This window comes from Pezoporus wallicus, unplaced genomic scaffold (assembly GCF_028554395.1).
Source record: "Pezoporus wallicus isolate ANWC-B61680 ecotype Strahan unplaced genomic scaffold, APGP_CSIRO_Pwel_v1 contig_4161, whole genome shotgun sequence".
Lineage (NCBI taxonomy): Eukaryota > Metazoa > Chordata > Aves > Psittaciformes > Psittacidae > Pezoporus > Pezoporus wallicus.
In genome coordinates this window covers 136,352-157,383 of record NW_026639584.1, presented here as the reverse complement: position 1 = coordinate 157,383, position 21,032 = coordinate 136,352, and the positions used below count along the sequence as shown (strand labels likewise).

Below are 21,032 nucleotides of genomic sequence, written 5' to 3'. Positions count from 1 at the left end.
TATGTAAAGGGGCTTGAATGGTAAGAATGAACAAATGCAGCAGGAATTCAATTGCTGTTCTACTCTCAAGCACAAGTGGTGTTCTTTCTCAATCAAGTCTGACCACTTACTATGTCAGTTGTTGGAGACCTGGGGAAACTACTTCATTTACATTTGATTTAAGGGGAATTTTTGTTCGCTTGAGGTGCTCTATTTTATTTGGAGGGTTTAGAAATGTGTGATTTCCATGTGCTCTGTGTGCTTTATAACAAATGTGGCTGTAGCTGATCTTCACCTCAGCTTCAAAACCTTATGTATTATGTGTACCTGTCAAATTAGTGGCTAGGAGTACCCTATCCTCTCTACAGACAGGGAGCTTGAAGCTGTTTGTCAGCTATCACCCAGAAGTTAATGATGATGGGTTCTTTCAGGTGCATTTAATAATGAATTTCTTACTCATACAACCATCCACCTTAGGTGGTGCATGCAGTTTTAGAATCCATGCTGTAGGGCACCTGATAATTAATGGCAATTTGAAATACCTCATTGTAATGCCATTTACAACTTGATTAATTAGTTGACATAGCCCTTCTTACATTTCCCATCTGAAGAGGTTTGTGAGTGTTTTCCAGTAGTTCGGCAGAGCCTTCCCACGGGCGCAGTAAACGTTGCGTTGCAGTGAATTTACAGCCGTGTCTGCAGCACTCTGAAGTCATCTCTGCTGCTCCCAGAGCCCTGCTTTGCTCTGATGTTCAGCACACAGTTTGCCGGGAAGTTTGTGTGCTAATCTGGCAGGGCAACTAATCCCCCAAAGCGAATAGCTTTCTTTTGGACGAGCATGCTGAAATGAAGTGTTGAGCTTTGGAGACGCAGCAGTAGGATGGGATGTAGCAGCCAACAGTTGGGTTGTCTTAAACTGCCAAAGACCCTCAGTCAGGGAAGCACACACACTTCTTTCATGAAGGTTGGCAGCCCCAGTCGGGCAGTTTCTAAAGGAGAATTGCCATTAGCGGGGTATTGAGAAGAAAAATGACGGCTCAGAAATGACTGTGCAAAAAAGCGAAATTTCATTGTGCGGCGGTGGGGACACTCCATTGTAAACTTCTTTGCCTCTCTGTATTCAGACAGAGCGGCGTTTCTCTGTGCTTGATTCATCACACTTGGCTTGAGAGAGAGTGCAACATCTCCAGATCTCGGAGAGGCTGATTTTGTGGTGCTTCAATGTCGCTTTTATTCAGCCCTTACTCAATAGAGCTTTGTGTTCTCCTTGCTCCTAGAGATTGTAACTGCTGCTGCGGGGGTAGAAACGATGTGGAAATATGGACCATAAAAAATATTGGCAAATGGGTGTTTCCCAAAAATATGACCTGTGCTTAAAACAACGGCAAAGTCTTTATTTGACTTTTAAATCATGGCATCTTACTGTCTTTTGATTTTTTGAGCCTTTAAACAAAAGTATAATATACTATAGCTCGCTGTGAACTAGGGATTTAAGACACGGCAAATCTGCAGGGGAAAAAACTCTTTGTGCAGAGTAAGATCCCTTTCTGCTGGGGCTCTCTAGAGAGCACAGCTGTTTGATGGTATGCTGCAGAGAGGAACTGAGCTGGAGCCGGCAGCAGACGTGGTGACAGCAGGGAGAAGAGAGCCTTGGCTATAAGGGGGTGTGAGCTGCACAGCCCAGCTCTATGCTCAGGGCTTGCTGCAACTCCACCTCTTAGTATGTAGGTCTTGTCCACAAAGCCTGGTGGAAAGGAAAGTTGAGGAGTAGGACTCTGATATTCCTGAAAGCTGGAAGAGCTTTCTGTGTTGTTGATGCTCATAGTCTTTCTTTCAACTTCAGTTTGCTTGCATCCAAATATATGCTGTTGCATCTGTTTACTTGGTTGTTCAGTGCTGAAGACATACCTCTCTTCTTGACAGTGCACTGGTTTCATCCTTTGTAACTGGATTTGGAACCAGGGCGAGAAAGGGGCTGTGTGCTCTGCAATGGGAGTTTGCTTTTTGGTCCCCAGACTGATAATGGAATTGATGAAAACTGCTGTTCAAGTATATTGGCATGTGGTTGATGATTTGTGGGACAGTAATGTATTCTGTGTGGGAACATCATTACAAGGGAATGGCTTGGGGAGGGGGAAAAGCATGTGATGTAGCTGCAGATACTACTTCAGAATGACTTGGATATGAATGCAGAGGGTAGTTTAATTAAAGGGAGAATGGAATTTCCCCAGCTTATAGAGAAAAGTATATATGGAGAAATCTGGTTCACTGGTGTTAACTGAGAGCCTGCTGGCTTGTGATGATGCTTCTACAGCACATTTACTGAGGGGGGTTGCAGGTTGCTCTCTCTGAAAGGACAGTACTCACTGTTCATCTCAGTTCACTTTGTGCTATTTTTACAGCTTTCTGTGTTCAAATGGCTCAGAATAACATGCTTGTCATTCACCTGTCAACTAGGAAATGTAACTTACTTCAGACTTCCTTCCCCTGAGAGTAGCTCTGATAGGAGGAGTATCTTCAATTACCAAAAAATTCTGTGCTGTCCCCTTCCTCTGTGCTCTTAAGGCAGGTGTTTATGGAAGGCCATCTCTGTTCGTTCAAGATGACCTAGTTAAGGATGCTGCTGTGCAGCGGGTCAAGGTTTTGGAGTAAAGTTTTTAGCACCACAAGATGCTATTTGTATTCTGAAGACTTGTTGATGGATCTTCACGATCGCCTGTACCAGGAAATGGTTTTATTTGATTAATCACAGCATTCTAGAGGAACCCTTGCCTGATAACAGCAGTCTCTGCTAGATAAGAAGTACCTCAAGCTTTCAAATACCCGTATCCTGCTGCAGAGGTTTGCTCTGTGCAGCACCAGCAAAACAGCCAGAGTTTTGCAACACCACCATGCTTGCATAGGCCAGTTGCTTGGTGAGCCTCCGAGTGCTTTTGGGATGACACACAGTAGGATTTAGAAACATTCCAAGGAAAAGGGAGCATCCCTGTGCCTACAGACATCAGAATATTTAATCCTCAGATGCATGGGAGCTGGATTGGGTTTTTTAATTGTGTGGCTGCTGCTGTCTCACTCGAGTGGGAATGGGCTGTGTAACTATCACTTGAGGTGCTGCAGTGATGCTCTTGTACATTTTATTGGAGAGAACTTCCCAGAACCAATGGTAACAAGGATCTCTTTGTCCTGTTTGAATGACTGTGATTTTATGATTGGATGTGTTATGATTTCATGGCTGGAGAAGGAACAGATGTCATTAGCACTTTCCAAATTGGTTAGAACTGAATGAATGTGGATGCTTTGTATTTCATGATGGGTTACTGATCGCCATTGGGGACAAGTAAAAAGGTTCCTACTGAGGGAAATGAACCCCAATTCTAACAGTTGTGTTTTGTTTTCTCCCATCTCTAACACAGGTTGCCAACTTGGCCTGTTCCATCTCGAACAATGAAGAAGGTGTGAAATTGGTTCGCATGTCAGCCAGCCAGCTTGAAGCCCTGTGTCCCCAGGTAATGAAGAGCATAAGAACTTAAGACATACCCCGATAAGTTGGGCAGTGGCCCTGCTTAGTACATGTTTTGCCCTGTTTGTGGCTCTGTGGACTCGCTGCAGAACTTGATTTTTACCTTAATATGTAGAATCCTAGAGTGGTTTGGGTTGGAAGAAACCTTAGAGCTCATCTATGATGATACGATATGATGATCTGTGATACCATTCTATGATGTAGTTCCACCCCCCCTGCCATGGGCAGGGACACTTTCCACTAGAGCAGCTTGCTCCAAGCCCCTGTGTCCAACCTGGCCTTGAACACTGCCAGGGATGGGGCAGCCACAGCTTCTCTGGGCACCTTGTGCCAGTGCCTCAGCACCTTCACAGAGAAGAGCTTCTGCCTAAGAGCTCATCTCAGTCTCCCCTCTGGCAGGTTAAAGCCATTCCCCTTGGCCTGTTCCTACAGGCCCTTGTCCAAAGCCCCTCTCCAGGTTTCTTGTCAGTCTCCTTTAGGCACCTGGAGCTGCTGTGTAGCGAGTGAGATGCAGGAGTAGTCATCAAGACTTGGAAACTTTAAAATATGTAACAGTAATTAGTGATATGAGTGGGGTCTTTTTTACACAAGAACTCCGATTTCATTTGGCTGGAGTATTCTACCAGCCTGCAAGACAGTAAACCAGTAAAGCTTCAGTGGTTTACTGTGCACATTCATCCTGCAGGAAGATGTTACCACTGCTCCTGTGCAGGCTGTAAGATGAATTATAGATATATTATTTTTTGCCTGAGTAGAATATAAATATGCCACAAAAAAATTTTCTCAGTAGAGTAAGAAGATGGCTATGTGTGAAGAGCTCAAACCTGGCTGAGACTACCTTTTAATTAGTAACTTTTTAATGGAAACAAGGAAATTGAGATTATATAAGCATTAGACTAACCTCTTGCATTTTGACAGCCCTGATGTTTTAAATGTCAACAACTAGATACTTGGCTGAACCCCTGAAGACTACAGTGCACTTTCAATTCTTGTAATTTGCATTTTTTAAAGCAACAGGAAATTCAGATCTAAGCCAAAGAAATAAGCTGGTGTTGGTAACAAGGAGCTAATGGAAAGTACATACTCGGAAAAACTGGTTGAATGGCATTTTAGGTAAAAAAAAGGTGAATTGTCTCAGGATTATTTGGAATTTGTTCAGGTTTTCCCATATATATTGGGAAAACTAGTCAAAAGGAAGAGAGGGGTGTTCACTGGTATCTGCCTCAGCAGGAAGGGAGTTCCGTGGGAATAGGTGAAGACAGTGTGAAGAGCAGGTCTGTTTTACCTTTTCTTTTACTTGTAAGTCGGCGCTGTTCAGCAGCACTGTTCACCTGTTCAATAGGTGAAGATAGGCACCCAAACATAAAACATTCAATACTATCTAGGACGCCTTTTGTTGTCCTGGGGTGGACTTCTGTGGTTCCCACTCCTGCCCATGCTTTTGCTGGCTGTGCAGGTCTTTGCCTCCCGCCCCTGGGGCAAGTGGTGTCTTTGGCTTGTTAAAACCAAAGGTCAATTTTTACAGTTGGAGCAAAGCATGTGGAAGAAAAAGCTTTTAAAAATGCATCTTGTCTCGTGTAAGGGCTTGCTTTTTCCTAACATAACTAACTAGGCTGGATATAATGATTTCTTGTGGTTATCTTCAAGAATACGGGTGTCTGCTGCATGTTATTCCAAACAAATGCTGATGCTTTTGAAAATAAACATCCTAAGGAAGTTAGGTTTTCTTTGAATCTAAATGCTTCTGGTAGTTGTCCAAGTCTGTGGGGGTGGTTTTCCCTCCCTATTGCCGAAGTTGTGTGTATTTCCTACTCTTCTTGCTTTGCTTTTCCAACAGCTACCTATTTATTTAAACCCACTCCTTTAAAAAATAAACAGCATGATAGTCAACGTGAAATAATGAACAAACTCCATTCAGTAGTCACCAAGCTCTAGTCACATCTCATGAAGTGCAGTTGTTAACCTCTGACTTCAGGGATTATGGATAATGTAGTTAACACACATTGGAAGCTTTGATTATCTATAAATGGACAAGGGCTGTAACTGATGGGTTGTGGCTTTACAAAGGTCACAGATCTGAACTTCCAAGCTGCAGTTCAGATGCACTGCACAGTCTTGCCTTGATTTCAGGGTCATCACCAAGAGATTAGTAAATGACACTATAGATGTTCATAGCCCTTGAAAGAGGGCTTTTATATTACATTACATGTTCTCTGGTTGATTCTTTAATGCCCCGAGAGTATTTAAATATGTTGTGAATCCTGAGAGATAATTAGGGGCACTTGTCTGAACTGTTTTACAAATGGCATCTGGGTTTCTTCCTAACAATACAGGATAAGCGACTCAGCATGCTGTCATCCTCAACCGCGATACTGACTGTTCCCAAACTTGGGTTACTCTGTATAATCTCTGAATGCTTCCAGATAGGAAACATAGTGGAATTTTGTTTTCCTTTTCAGACAATTATCTGTCTATTTTGCAGTTTATTCCTGATGAGATTCACAGCTGCTTCTTGAATCCTTCTGGTGTCTGTGCTGAATAACCATGTGAATTAGGCATGAAACACAGATTAAACCCAACATTATATGCTTTGGGGGTTTTTTGGCTTAGATGTTTTTTTTTTCAGGAAGATGCTAGATTCAGAATGAGTGAAGTCAATCAGTAATTACAATAGTCTCTGAAACTCAAGTGACTGTATCAATACCACACAGAAATAAGATGTATGAAATCTAATTCAAGGTATTGCTGTGGTTGAAAGGATGAAACTGAAATTTAATGCACTTGAGTCCCTCTTAAATAGCTTAGCTGAGTAGAGGCCAGTCTGGGAGTGGGAAACTCCTGGCTAAAGAATGATTTCTGCAGAAATGAAGCTGTTGAGTTAATTATAAAAGCTGTATTTCAAGGCAGTTACTCAGTCCCTGGTTGTAACTTGCCTTTTTGAGCCAGCAGTGGGAGTAAGGAACAGGCAGCACTTCAAATGGGTTGGGGAAGACTTGGTTTGAACAAGAAACCAGTCATTGCCAGTATCATCTTCACACACTCTCAGGTTTAAAATCTAGTTCTTCAAGGAAAAAGATGTGGAAAACTTTTTGTCTGGGAAGTCTGTACAAAAGCAAGGAGTTACATTTGTGTAGTGTGGTCGTTACTGTAAATCAGCTCTTCCTCAGGAGCAGCATCATCCTTCCTGTTTGTGAGTTCCCAGACACTTAACACAGAAATTAAGACTTAATATAATATTTCAAGCTCCTTTTTGATCATGCAGAAAGAAGTGTTAGGAGGAGCTGTGCCTGCTCTGTAGTAGCCAGCTGGGTGATTTATGTTAGTCTGGGTTTACAGGGGAGGAATAAGGTGGCATTAGGGGGGTCACTGGTGCTTTTCTTTGTGAACTTACAACCCTGCTTGAATTGGAGTAGTGTGAGGTGTCCCTGCCCATGGCAGGGGTTTGGAACTGGATGATCTTAAGGTCCTTTCCAACTCAGACCATTCTGTGATTCTATGAATTCTTTGAGGACATGCATTGCTGAAAGTCTGTATCAGAGTGAACCAACTTCGTCCAGCATCTCATAGGAGTTACCTGCAGCCCTGCAGCTTCATGCCTTGTTAGGTGGTGGGGAAACAGGCCAGTCTGTGATGGGTTAAGATGAAGGACAAAAGCCCTCCATCACTCCAGTTAAATGTTTAAAACAAAAAATGCTTAGATGTCTTTCATAATGGAAGTGGAAAAGTACTGCTGTGAAATGCTTGGAACAGTTGCCTGTGCTTCCATTTGCCTAGCAGAGCTCTGGGGGAAGTTTTCTTTGCCTCCTTGCTAAACACAGAGCTTGCCAATGGTAAATTAGCAAAAGATTTTGTTTATCTCCACTTGAAAACCTGGATCCTCTCTCATAACTGCGAGTTCTGCTTCCAAGAAATACTTGCTTTGGGAGCCTGCAAAAGCTGTTTTGTAACAGCATTTTGCATTGAAGATGTCTGAGAGCTTAACCATAGGAGTGCGTCTGATCATACAAGCTGTAGGTGTTTAGAAAGCAACAGTGAAAATGCCCCAGTACAGCTCTTGAAAGGAAAGAGTATTGCTCCAGCCTTTTGATGTGACAGTCTGCTGTCACTTGAAGCTGCTTTAACCAGCGATACGTTGACTTGCTTGTTCCTTAAAGCCTCCATGAAGACTTTTAACCACACTGCAGGCAGGCCGAGAGTTCTAGAAAATACTGCTGGATTAGAATTTCCAGCAGGTTGGGTGTTTGCTTCTGCCAGCAAAAGCTGGAGCCTGTTGCCCTCAAGAATGAGCATCTTCTGGGAAGTGGCCTTCAGGAGCAGTAGACCTGCACCTTCCTGGTGTGGACACACAGGACCTGTTCTCCCATCCATGAGGCAGGGTGACCCTGAGCCAGTGCTGGTTGCCTTTCTTCTCCACCCAAATAGCTCATCCTCCTTAGAAACATAGTGAGGGCACCGGGCAGCATCTCTGCCTGTCCCTTCCCTGCTCCCTCTATATCAACCTTAGCCCAGACAGCATGTTTGGCATAGCTCAACGGCCCCTGTGCAGTCATGTGAGTGTTGCCCATTAAACAGGCTCCAGATAATTCTTGGATTAAATTACATTTTTTTAAATATAAAAATAAATTGGCTCTTCTCATATTAACATCTTATATTAATAATTGCTGTTCCACATCCTTGCATTCCAATTTTGAAATGCTTGAAAAGCAATTTGCTGCTTATAGATTTCTGATGAGGCAGATGGTTACATATGCTGATCACACCTACTGACACAGACAGACAGAATACCACAGCAGAAGGAATCCCTTGTAGAGGTTCCATATAGCACAAAACTTTTTGTTTAGAAGCTGCAGCATGTTAGAGAAACGAAACCTCTCCAGTCAACCTCCTAAAGTCAACCAGACCCAAACGTGACTGTCAGGCTTGCTCTCCTCCGTGAGTCCCCAGTTACTGCCAGTTCCCAGGTGGCTTCTGGAGAAGGAGATAATTTCCTTTCTCTTGCAGTGAAGACTTCACACCGAACAGTTTTCCCCTTTTTTCTTCTCTTTGAACGACTGTCAGATTTTTTGAATGTACTAACTAGCAGATCTATCTCCAGACTGTTTAATTACAGGTGCTTGAAGCATTTTATTGGCATTGGGTAGAAATACTTACATTAAAAACTTAACACTTGGATTGTAGTTTTATATCATAAAATCCTAGAATGGTTTCTGTTGGAAGGGACCTTAAAGCTCATCCAGTCCCAACCCCCTGCCACGGGCAGGGACACCTTCCACTAGAGCAGCTTGCTCCAAGCCCCTGTGTCCAACCTGGCCTTGAACACTGCCAGGGATGGGGCAGCCACAGCTTCTCTGGGCACCCTGTGCCAGCGCCTCAGCACCCTCCCAGGGAAGAGCTTCTGCCTAAGAGCTCATCTCAGTCTCCCCTCTGGCAGGTTAAAGCCATTCCCCTTGGCCTGTCTCTACAAGCCTTTGTCCAAAGCCCCTCTCCAGGTTTCTTCTCAGTCCCCTTTAGGTATTGGAAGACTGTTACAAGGTCTCGCCTTAAGGAGCCTTCTCTAGGCTGAACAAGCCCATCATGCAGGCTTGCTGTGAAGAGCCAGCACAGGAGTGGCCATCCAAGAAACTGTATTAGAAACTGGAGAACTTACTGGTGCATAAAAAGAAGCAAAGATAGGAGAAAGGGACTCAATTCTGTAGAAGGAGGTGTGTTAGTCCATAAGGACCCAATGTTTTCATCACAGGCACAGTGTGATCTGTGGAGTGCAGTAGCAGAACAGCTTCTAGGAAAGACATAGAGTCCTTGAAACCCCTAGAGCTTCAGCACTTGAAGTCGGTGAAATGCAAAGTGAAGCAGCACAGACACCAAAACAAGTGGCATCAAAATTCTTGCAGCTTCTATACTGCCTGGGACTACAGTGTCAGTCTTCAGCTACAAGCAAAAATGCTTTTTGTGTAGATGGGGAGTTCATAATTATCTAGTCACAATAAGCAAACAATAAATACATTCACACTAATATATACTAAACTGGAAAAAGTCATTTTATTTCAATGGAATGTGTATCTGTGGGTCATTGTAGCACTGTAACAAGAAGAATAAATATCTCTGCAGAGATACCTGTATTTAGTTTTGCAGGAAAGTGCTCAAAGTACTGTTTATACATTGGAACAAAGTATGGGAAATCAAAGCAAATTCTGCATTCTTCTTTTGGTACATCAGCCTCCATACACTTGCTTGTTGCTGCCATTATAGCCAGGGAAAATGTAAAACAGTCTTCTGTATGCTTTGCTTCCAGGCATTCAGCTCATCAGAGTGCGCAGAGTGCTTTCTGCTGTATTGAGCTACATAGAGGGTTAGCACCAAGTAGAGATGGGGATGCAGACCTGGGGTTGGATGTAACTGGAAATGACTTAAATGTTCTGCTTGTGAAACTTTTTTCCACTCAGAGCAAAAATGCAATTATGAGCAGGAAAGGGGACATGAGTAGGGTGAATGCTGGAGGTAACTTTGACATCTGGCATATGTAAAATTAAATCACAAGCAGCTTCTTACAAACTACCAGTAGGCAAGCTATGCTTTCTTCCATACAGAAACACAGGGGTATTACAGTCTAGCCTGGGCAAGGGGATGGTCCTGGCCGAGCTCAGCTGCTGTGGCAGCTTTGGGGATGAGGTCATGAAGTCATTTGTTGACCATTTAGAAAGCTGTGATTAGAGAATCATGCTTTTGCTTCTACCTTACAACTAGCCATCTGTACCGCAGGAGAGAATGAGGGGCGTTGCATGGTCGTAAAACCTAGAATGCTTTGAGGTGGAAGGAACATTAAAGATCATCTAGTTCCAAACCCCATCTTATCACTAGGCCCTTATCCAGAGCCCCTCTCAAGGTTTTTTGTAGCCCCTTTGGGCACTGGAGCTGCTCTGAGGTCTCCCCTTCAGGAGCCTTCTCTTGTCCAGGCTGACCCAGCCCAGCTCTCTCAGCCTGGCTCCAGAGCAGAGCTGCTCCAGCCCTCGCAGCATCTCCATGGCCTCCTCTTGCTCCACGTCCCTCTTGTGCTGCTGCCCCAGAGCTGGATCAGGACTGCAGGGGGCTCTCCCCAGAGCACAACAGAGGGGCAGAATCCCCTCCCTCGACTGCTGCTCACGCTCTGGGGGTGCAGTACTAGTTTTGGCAGGTTGAAGAGCATTCTTTCCCTTATCCTCGTGCTGAGGTTGCTCACAAAGAGAGATCACTGCTTCTGCCTTTGCTCTTAGATCTTCTTCTCGAGGCAAACTTGATCCTGCAGTGTGATTGGATCCCCATCTGAAAGTCTGAGTCAAAACCCAGGAAGCTCGTAGCCATTGAAATGGAGAGTTGTGTGGCTTACAGACACTGTGTGCACTGAGACTGTCTGAAGGCACAAGAGCTAGGGATTGCAGTGCAACATAAATAGGTGGTAGTTTTCTTCCCCCAAGTAATGTTCTTCCTTCAGCCATGCCAGCCAAGTGTTCAAAAGTGTTGTTTGTAGAGCCACCACCAAGTGTAAGACCTTTCTCCTAGCCTCTATCAGTTTTTACATGGGGTGCTATGAAGGTGAACCTGGAAACCATCCTAAATTAAGCCTAAAACCATGAATTCTAGGTGACCCCGTGGCTTGAATTTACCGTCAAGTATAGCTGAGGTTACAGTGTTTTCTGTCCTGGAGTAGTGTATTTTTTAAGAGAGCTTTTGAAGTCACTTTTCATTGTTCTTCAAAGGTATAAATACATAAATTCAGTCTGTCATCTTTAGTTTCAACAGAGAAATTGGAAAAGAATTAAATAATAACAGTCATTAAAACGAAACTGCCACCAAGCAGTTTCTTCCCATGAAAGACATGAGAAGAGGGTTTGAGACATCCACTGCAGGTCTTTTGAACTCTGAGCCTCCCCCATCTCAGGGTATGTATTGCCAAGTCCTGGCTGCTGGTGCAGGAAGCTCCGAGGTGGAGGTGAGCTACTCCAAGTAACTTTCTGGAACCACCTTGTTGAGCACTGGGCTGTCTGAGTTGAACACTGCAATTGCTCCATGAAACAAAGCACCGATAAAAATAGTGTGCTTTCTTGCCATGCTTCATTTCCTTCTGGATAGTCTCAAAATGTCCCTGTTTGATTCTTTTCTTCATACAACTTCAGTGAGTCATTGTGATCACAGTGCTTTGGCAGCATCCTGAGAAGCTCTGAAATGCAGAATATTTTCTTGAAAGTACCAAATGTTTTACATGGAATTGGCTACATTGCAGGTAGTCTGGACTTGTTCTTCCTATTATTTGACATACATATATATATATCCTTCCTGTAAATTACTCATATTAATTGCTTAACACTTCATGTTTCTTGGAAAAGCAGTAGTGTACTTTAATAAGTACCTTCCCCCTACCCAAACTGGGGGGTCATTTTAATCCCCTTTAGGCACTGGAGCTGCTCTGAGGTCTCCCCTTCAGGAGCCTTCTCTTCTCCAGGCTGACCCAGCCCAGCTCTCTCAGTCTGGCTCCAGAGCAGAGCTGCTCCAGCCCTCGCAGCATCTCCGTGGCCTCCTCTGGACTCTCTCCAACAGCTCCACTTCCCTCTTGTGCTGTTGCCCCAGAGCTGGATCAGGACTGCAGGGGGGCTCTCCCCAGAGCCCAGCAGAGATCCAGCATCCCTGTCCTTTTCCCTTGTCTATCTAAGCATGTGCCAGAAAATGCACTGGTCACTCTCTAGTGAGTACAGGGCATCGTGTAAGAGTGTATTTACTCAAATAGATAATTTGGAGGGTATGGTCAGTAATCCCTGGGACATTCCTTCAAGGAGACATGTGAGACGTGTCTGGGATCACTTACCCATGTAAATACTGAGCTGTACATGGAGTGAAGGGCTTTAGCATCCCTGCTAAACCTGAATATTGTGATCCCTTTGCACATGGAGATAGAGTATGTGCTACAGTAAAGGGCTGTGGAGCTGAACCTGCTGTCTTGGATTTCCTCCTAAGCACACACATACCTGTACAGGTTTCTTGAGCTGTAGGTTTGTCTTTTGCTCTGCAGTGACACCTGATAGCCTTTGATTTCCCCACCAGGTTGTCCTTATCTGCTGCTGGCTGCTTTCCAAATGCCAGACATGTCTGTAGTAAGGGAGATCTTACGCTCTTGCTTTGCTTGGCCATTTCTTAAGAATACATTTGCCTTGGCTATGCGTTTTTGCTGTTGTAACATATAAAAAATTCCCTTTTTTTACTTGGCTAAGCTGCCTGGTGGGAGGACGATGGTGCAGCTTGTGCCTCCTGCATTTGCATTTGGTGATGATGCCCTGTTTGAGCACTTGCTGAGCCCTCTATCTATGACAGCTCTTCCATTATGTGTGAAGAGTTGCTTAACGTGGGCATCTGGGATTGGATATGTGCTGCTGACAGAGATTAATTGTTCAGACAGATGCTGCTGTCCAGACATACATCACACAGGTACACAGGCCATATGTTTCTCTGGCATTAATGCTGACCTGTCTCAGTGCTGAAGGGATGTTTTCATATCTGATATTAGCCCAGGCAGCTAGAAGAGAGCAGGAGACAAAGTCCTGACTCTTGGTATCACCATCTTCTCTGTCTCACTAGTTACTAGCAGGAAGAAGGCTGAGAGCAGATTTCTGGGGTGTTGACAAGTTTACCCTTTTTGTTTCCAGGACACTTGCTATTTGGATTCATCTTTATATGAATCTTTGTATATGTAGAGTTAACTCACTACATCAGTCAGACTGGGGCAGGAAATGGCAGTGATTACATAGAAGGATCAGGGGTCTTGAGCAGAGGACATGTTTCCCTTTCTAAAGCCTCTATTTCTGTTTGATTTTAAATGTTTAAACATCATCTCTTGGGTGTTGCAGAGCTTTGGGGGGGGGGGGGGGGGGGGGGGGGAAAACCATGATCTTAACAGGCAGCGGGAGTGAGGGGAGCGGGGCAGCGTGGACCGTGGCTGGCAGGAGGTCTGTTTCTGAAGGGACAATCCCAATCAGTGCAGCTGCCTACACAAGAAGGTAGGACTTAAGTGGCTGCTCTGAGGAAGGGGAAGCTGCAGAGGACCCCATGTTCTTCGTGAAGAATGGGGACTTCAAAGGCATGTTTCATCCCACAGGTTTCCTGAACAGATTGCCCCTTATACCAAATTGTTTCTCACATTTGTCAGTGTTACCAAATGCACCGAGCTTATTTTGATTAGTGACCCAGACTTGCAGCCTCCATCTCCAGAGGCAGGATGGAAGCATGGAGAGCAGTAGAGCTTTTCTGGGGATTTTCCTCAGTCACTGCTAATTTCTAGCATCCCTTGAGAGAATCAGCCTCTTCTGCCTGATCTATTCAGTGCCATCGTGATATGTTTGACATCACCATCATTTCCATGTTTAGTGGGTTAGATATTTTTTTCACTGCTTCGTGACACTTTTAAATGGAGCAGGTAGAGAAAGTGGATTTTGGCAAATGAGGAACATCTGGTGCTTGCGTGTTTAGTCTGGCAACTTTGTGAAATTAATACAGCCCTAAAGTAAAGAAGAAAAATTATACCTTGAACTTGTAAGTTAATTAGCTCTAACTCTCAGGTGCTTGAAAACAAGGTTAGGATTGGTGTATTGGTCTGATTGTGGGTGGATTCTCACATCTGGCATGTTTCCAGGTCATTCTGCTGGAGCACAATACAGCAAGAACAGGAGCAGGCTTTTGAGATGTGCTTTCTTGCCACACTCAAAGGGGCTTTCTTGGTCACTTAACAGACTGATTAGTTGGCACAGCATAAGCTGTTACCCTGCAGTATGTGTAGTGTTTGTTCTAATCAGAAAAACAAGGATTTGGTGTAAATTACAGTGTCAGGGTTTGGAGAAAATTAGTAGGGGTTGTTCAGGAGGAGCATCAAATAGTACCCTCTCGTTCCCTGGCTAATCTGGCTCTGCCACATAATAGAAATCTCAACATACTCTAGTGTTGGGCTTGTTCAGCCTGGAGAAGAGGTGGCTTCTTAAGGGGAGACCTTAGAGCAGCTCCAGTGCCTAAAGGGGCTGCAGGAAACCTGGAGAGGGGCTTTGGACAAGGGCCTGTAGGGACAGGCCAAGGGGAATGGCTTTAACCTGCCAGAGGGGAGACTGAGACGAGCTCTTAGGCAGAAGCTCTTCCCTGTGAGGGTGCTGAGGCGCTGGCACAGGGTGCCCAGAGAAGCTGTGGCTGCCCCATCCCTGGCAGTATTCAAGGCCAGGTTGGACACAGGGGCTTGGAGCAAGCTGCTCCAGTGGAAGGTGTCCCTGCCCATGGCAGGGGTTGGAACTGGATGAGCTCTGAGGTCCCTTACAACACAAACCATTCTTTGGTTCTGTGATAACAATTATTAGCAAGGTACAGAGTAAAGATTTAAGGAAAAGAAGATAAATACAAAATTTATGTTTAATTTTGTATTTGCATATTGTTTCTAATTCAGGCTTTGTGAGATTAATCCTTTTTTGACCTTCTTTTCTCAGGTTCTGGCAAGTAGCTTAGGAATTGCAGCCTCCAGTGTACTAAATGTCATCCTGTCTAAAATACTTAGCCTCCCAACCTGTACTGAGAAGGCAACACCTTTTTAACATGAGCTGTTGAAGAAAGGTGAAGCTAGCTCTTGTGAATACTTGCCAAGTGTTTTTTGCTCCTAGTAACTCACCATAATAAATGTGAAGCAGTATGAGTTGGATATGAGAACAACAGAATAAACCACTTTTGTGTTCAAACATCAAGTTCCTGAAAACCTATTAAACTTGTTTTGTTTGCTGCTGAGTTCATTGGATAAACATATGGAAACGAATTGTTTTGTTAAGGATATATTTTAAATATGCAGGTCATTAATGCTGCACTGGCTCTGGCTGCTAAACCCCAAAGCAAGCTGGCTCAGGAGAACATGGATCTCTTCAAAGAGCAGTGGGAGAAGCAAGTCCGTGTGCTGACAGATGCTGTCGATGACATCACTTCCATTGATGACTTCTTGGCTGTGTCAGGTAACCAGAGGCTCGATTTTGGAAATGATCCTGCTCGTAACTGAGCTTGTTCCTGGAAATGGGTGGTTGCTACATGTGCTCTGGAGTCTTCTCAGGTTTTTGGAAGGTGTTGGGACCCTTCACCTGGTAGGTGTCATCTTCCCTCAAGCAACGTGTGAAAACAGAGGAGGAGATTGTGGCATGAAGAGACAACACTTTATGTCTCAAGCTTTTGACTTGCTTAGCTGAACTAGCGACGAATTACCACCTAGCTACTGCAGACAGACCTCACCAGTAACAGTGGGGCAAACAGAGCACATTTGTGTTCAAGCTGTGCACTAGTGAAAATGGTGATCCCTCATTCACCTTAAACTCTTCTTACATAAACAAAACCGAATCTCAAACCATGGTCAGACAAGTTAATTAAGATAAAACTGTTCTTACAGAAATGTTCTGTCAGTATTTTTAACCATGTCAGCTTTAGTAAAGTTTTAAAAGAAGATTAGATCATTATAATAGATTAATAATTCCATTTGGCAAAGAGCTTGCCAAGATGATCTGTTTTATCAGCATCACCCACTATTAGCTGCAGTGACCTAGAAACAATGGGGACATTTTTCTTTCCACATCCTCTAATTCTGCTTTAGTCAGAGGACACAGTGATCCAACCACAGGAATTCTGTCTGCAATACCAGTCACACATTACCGCTGCCCACTGAGGGTCTAATTTTTCTGGTGTGAACAGGCTCGAGCATCTCAAATGACCTAAAAACTCCAGACGTAAAGTGAAATTTCACAGGAAGATGTGTTGAGTCAGAAGTAGCAGGTCCACACAGCTAGAAAATGGAGATGAAAAATTAAGGTCCTGAATTAAAAAAACATATTTTTTTATTGTTATTTAAAAGAAAAAACCCACCCAAGTAGTGTTTCCACAGCAGGATACCTGTGTTATCATATATACTGTATTGTGGCTCCCTGGGTTCTGAATACAATCGTTCTTTGCAATAAGTCAGCATAAACTTCTTAGGCAGTTGAATGTCCTGGCTGTTTGTATCTGTCTGCATGCTCGTTGCTGCAGCAGTAGTTGAAATTGCACAGCTGTGAGGAGCCTATTTCTGGGGAAATATATTTAGAGGGAATTGTGTGCTGAGGTTCGCGGCTCCACTTGGAGTTTGCCCACAAACGTGCAAAATATTTCAGAGAGAAAAAGCTGTTAGTCTGCGGGTCAGGCCACTGGAATCAAGTGGTCTGCATCCTTTCTAGGTCATTTGAGGAGATGGGTACTGTGTTTCTGAGGTGTCCCACTGTTGGGTTGCTCTGAATTGTGTCAAGGGCTTGGCAGTAAGCAGGGAATGCTGCTTTTCTGGGGCAGTGGCAGGCTGACTCAGAGGTGAGCTCAGCTTGAGAGTGTGCTTGCCACTGCCATGGCATCATGGCAGTGCTGTGGTTTGAGACTCCTGCAGATGCTCAAGTGCATCCTGCAGTTATTTGTACATGCTGTGTTGTTGAAGAGATGTTAGGAAAGTATTAAAAGCCATAAATACTGGTTTAAATATTGTTTGTTTGAACTTTGATAAATGTTTTCCATATGAATGCCACAACTCCAATTCATCTGCTAAAAGTCTAAACATCTCTCTGGATCAAATCGTGATGGGTGTGATTTATACCAGCTTCTGTTTGAGGTTATTAGGATGCTTATGTCAGTCTGTATCAGTTACAAACTGGGATGTAAGCAGAATTTAAAAGAGCTCTTGTGAGTCTGTGTCTGTGTTTAAAAAGCTCTCACCACATTCCCACAATATCTTGTGCTGTCCATCGTGAAGTTATGCTTCATTGTGCAGCTTATGCTTCAGAATTGTTTCAATTATCCACAGGTAAAAGCTTGGTGTAAGAGAGGCTGGGTTTAGATAATAGCAGAATGTCACAGAAGATGGATATTAAATGCACAGTGCTGCAGATAAGCTTGGAGGATACCACATTTTATGGAGGGCATGGCACTAAGGCCCTGTTGAGTTAGGACAACAGTCTTGTGGTGGCTAATTGTCAGGGCATAGGAAATGAATGGAGCAGTCCTGTAGCCTAAAGATCTTTCCTACAAGCTCCCAACCATGAGTGATTTGCAGCTCGGGGAGCTCCAGCAACAGAGGTGTTATCTGCTGAACAGTCCCTGACAGACTTTTCTCATTTAAGCCTGTGTTAGTTATTCTTCTGACCGTTATAAACCGCTGGCATCTCCATCATCCTGTGCAGAGTTCACAGCTGAACTGTGAAGAGCCTCCTCATTTTTGCAGTGTCGCCTGTTTGCTTCATTTGATGCCCCTGCTTGTAATAGATGATGGTGAAAAAGGTTTTTTCCCCACTGGCTTTCTTCGTGCTGTTTGTAAGTGTACAGACTTCTGTCTACACTTAGTCATCTCTTTCTTGACTGCAGAGGCTTTGCCCGTTCCATTATTCCTCATTTCAAAGCTCTTCTGTGCCTTCTGTAATTCTTATCCCTCTCATCAGTGCCTTCCCTAAGCACTCGGGCTGTGGTTGCGTGCCCACTTTCTCTGTTCTTTAGAGCAGTTGCTGATAGCACTGTGTAATTGTCAAATTCAATGTTCTGAAATTACCTGGATCTCCTTTGAAACCCCCTAAAAAATCCATTCCATTTGCTGCCACTGACAGAGGTTTATGCAAGAGATGTCCTTCACAGTAAAGCTGTTTCATCTTAAGAGCCTCCAGATGAATATTGCTGGACCTGATGATTGTCCTCCTTTATTACAAGATGAATACTTTATTTGCAAGTGTATGAGCACTCAAGTATTTGCTCCATAACCATGTCTACTGACACTGCTGTTTGACCGGGTTCCTCCAGTGCCTCTGTCAAGAGAGGGGAGAACAGCTTCAGCATGGAAATTGTTCCAAGACCTTTCGTAAGGGACACAGCAGAAAAGCAGCTTTATTTACGCATCTGTGGTGCTTGATCTCTTGACTACTTAGGTTTTGCTCTCCTGTAGCCCCCAGATCCCTTGCAGACTTCTTGCGATGTATGGAAGAGGATTTCTTAATCCCTTTAATGGGGAGGTGGGTGGAGGTGAAAGTGTTAGGCGGTGGGGGACACCACTTTTTGCCTTTTTTATTTATAGAACAACATCTCTTTGCTGTTGCCTGTGTTATCACAGAATCACAGAATGGTTTGAGTTGGGAGGGACCTTAAAGCTCATCCAGTTCCAACCCCCACGTCATGGGCACGTTCTCTGTTCCATTCCATTGCTGTGAGACTCTCCTCCTGCCCAACCATGGGAAGGCTGTTGGCTTTGATGCACGTTACCACATCCCCAGAAGTGCTGGAGGTGAACCCGTGTGTCAGCATCTCCTGGGCTCTTCTGCTGTCCCGACCTCAGCAGATGGCATTTTGTGCCCCACACTTGGGGTTCACATGCCTGTAGGACAGGTAGCAGTGTGTGTATATACAAGCACACAGAACAGTGTCAGATCTGATTTGTTATCATCCAGCTGGAGAGTATAACCACAGTGGATGCACCTGATGGTCCCTGCCCCGTGGGAGATTACCTTGCCTTTGAAGTGTCTTTCTAGCCACTTCACATCTGCAGAAGGGATTGAAATGATCAGCAAGCATTTAAATATTCATCTTCATTTTGTCCATGCCTTTTATTAAAGTTCCTATAATCCAAAGAGGCTTTTAAATGGTTGGCAGCTTAATTTATTCATTAAGGAATTTCAGCAATAAACAGTCTGTGTCTTGGCCTGATGCCGATTTCTTTTTACTCTTGCACCTTGCAGGGATGTCTGTCTCTTGCTTTAAATACCCAAACCCCGTGTGCTCCTTGCTGCAGCTCTTGTACCTTGGCTGCCTGTTCACTGACTTGTCACATCACTAATGAGCCTGCGCTTCTCTCTCTCTGGGCCACATTCTGCCCTCGGCTGAACTTGTTCAGGCTGAGTTGCTTCTGAGGTATGACACAAGTGTATTTTGTGCCCAGGTTGCTTACCAAAGTCTTGCAATACTGCACCTGGCTCTGTTAATTTTATGCAAATGAAGCATAACACTTCCAGCAGCAGCAATCCTTTCAACCAGTTTATACAAATCCTCCATCACTCAACTCTATGTGCTCCTCGGCTCTACAAACTCTTGCAAAATGGCTCTTTTACTACCTGTGTAGGGAATAAAAGCCACTTCAGTGGCACGGATTGGCAGTGCAGTGTGATTAAGTCAATGGTTAGTAACGCTGGAAACTATTTTAAGTGACAGAGCAGAAATGCTTCCAAATTGGTTTCTTACCAAGAAGCCCAAATGCTGCTGTTGGATGGCAATATCAAAGCCTTGGTACTGATGTGCTAAAGAGGTCTCTAACAGAGTTTAGAAGGCCTTTTGGATGCGTTTCCCCAAAAGAAGATCCCAACTTCTTCAGGCGTTTTCAGAAATCTCTTGGGGGGTTTTACTCGTTGCAAGCTTCTTGGGCATGATAGAGGGAAATATCTCTGTGTCAAAAAGAAAACGTGTGTTCAGAAAGTAAATGACAAAGAGAGGTCTTGTCTTTATTTTATGTTTTCTCAAGAGGCAAAGAGTACTCTGTCACTGGAGCGCTTTCTGTGTAAATCACCGCATGTGTTATGTCTTACATTTGAGGGGAGGACTAACAGCTTAATATTCTCTGATGGTATGTGTGTGGTTGTGGGGAAACACTATGTAGGAAGCTAGAAACGTGCAACAAGTGCCCCAGTCTATTAGAGCACTGGGTGGCTGAGGTGTGGCAAGAGGAGGGTGCCTCATCACCCAGTGCATGTGGAATGATGGGGGAGTGGTTTGGAAGTATTTGGAGTAAGGGCTTTGGCAGTCCAGGGGAGGAAATGGGAAGAAACACATTAGGGGAGAATTCAGCTGAACTCAGCTTTTCTGTTGGTAAAATCAAGGATAAACAGAGGCAAGAAGTGTGGATGCCACTGATGGCTTTTTGACACCTAGTTTGGAAGGGCAGCTGTTTGCTGGTTGTAGCAAGCTTAAAAATTAATGCTTTGCAGCATCTCGTTGGAGGTTTATAGAGCAGGTCACAATCTGAGAAATTGCCATGCTGATGACTGCAGCAGAAAAGAAGATATTACCATCTAAATGCTCCTTCTTTTACCACCAGAGAATCATATTTTAGAAGATGTAAACAAATGTGTCATTGCTCTCCAAGAAAAAGATGTTGATGGTTTAGACCGCACAGCTGGAGCAATTCGAGGACGTGCTGCTAGAGTCATTCATGTTGTCACTTCGGAAATGGATAACTATGAGCCTGGAGTCTACACTGAGAAGGTGTTGGAAGCCACGAAGTTACTGTCCAACACAGGTAAGAGTCAATTACTTCCAAGATCCCTAAATTCATATTGCTTGCAAGTGCCTGGGTAACCAGATACTAATGTACCTGTGAAATCTGTTAAAGACTCCATTGATACACTGTAATGAAAAGTAGTGAGTTATTTGCAGAGCTCTTGCAAAATGAGAAATGTAATTTTGCTGTGTTGACTGGCTTAAAATTCAGCAGTGCACAAGGTCTCCCTGAGTATGCTTG

The 21,032-nt window shown here is 44.1% G+C and overlaps 1 protein-coding gene across 1 annotated transcript in view; it reads left to right on the top strand.

Annotated features, from left to right (window-relative positions):
• The window catches only part of CTNNA1 (catenin alpha 1), a 106,446-nt gene that overhangs the window by 68,529 nt on the left and 16,885 nt on the right, over positions 1 to 21,032 (top strand). The window contains exons 9-11 of the mRNA XM_057415124.1: positions 3,393 to 3,485; positions 15,339 to 15,495; positions 20,610 to 20,810. Of these exons, the coding sequence (XP_057271107.1) occupies positions 3,393 to 3,485; positions 15,339 to 15,495; positions 20,610 to 20,810 (451 nt within the window). The remainder of the gene's footprint in view (positions 1 to 3,392; positions 3,486 to 15,338; positions 15,496 to 20,609; positions 20,811 to 21,032) is intronic.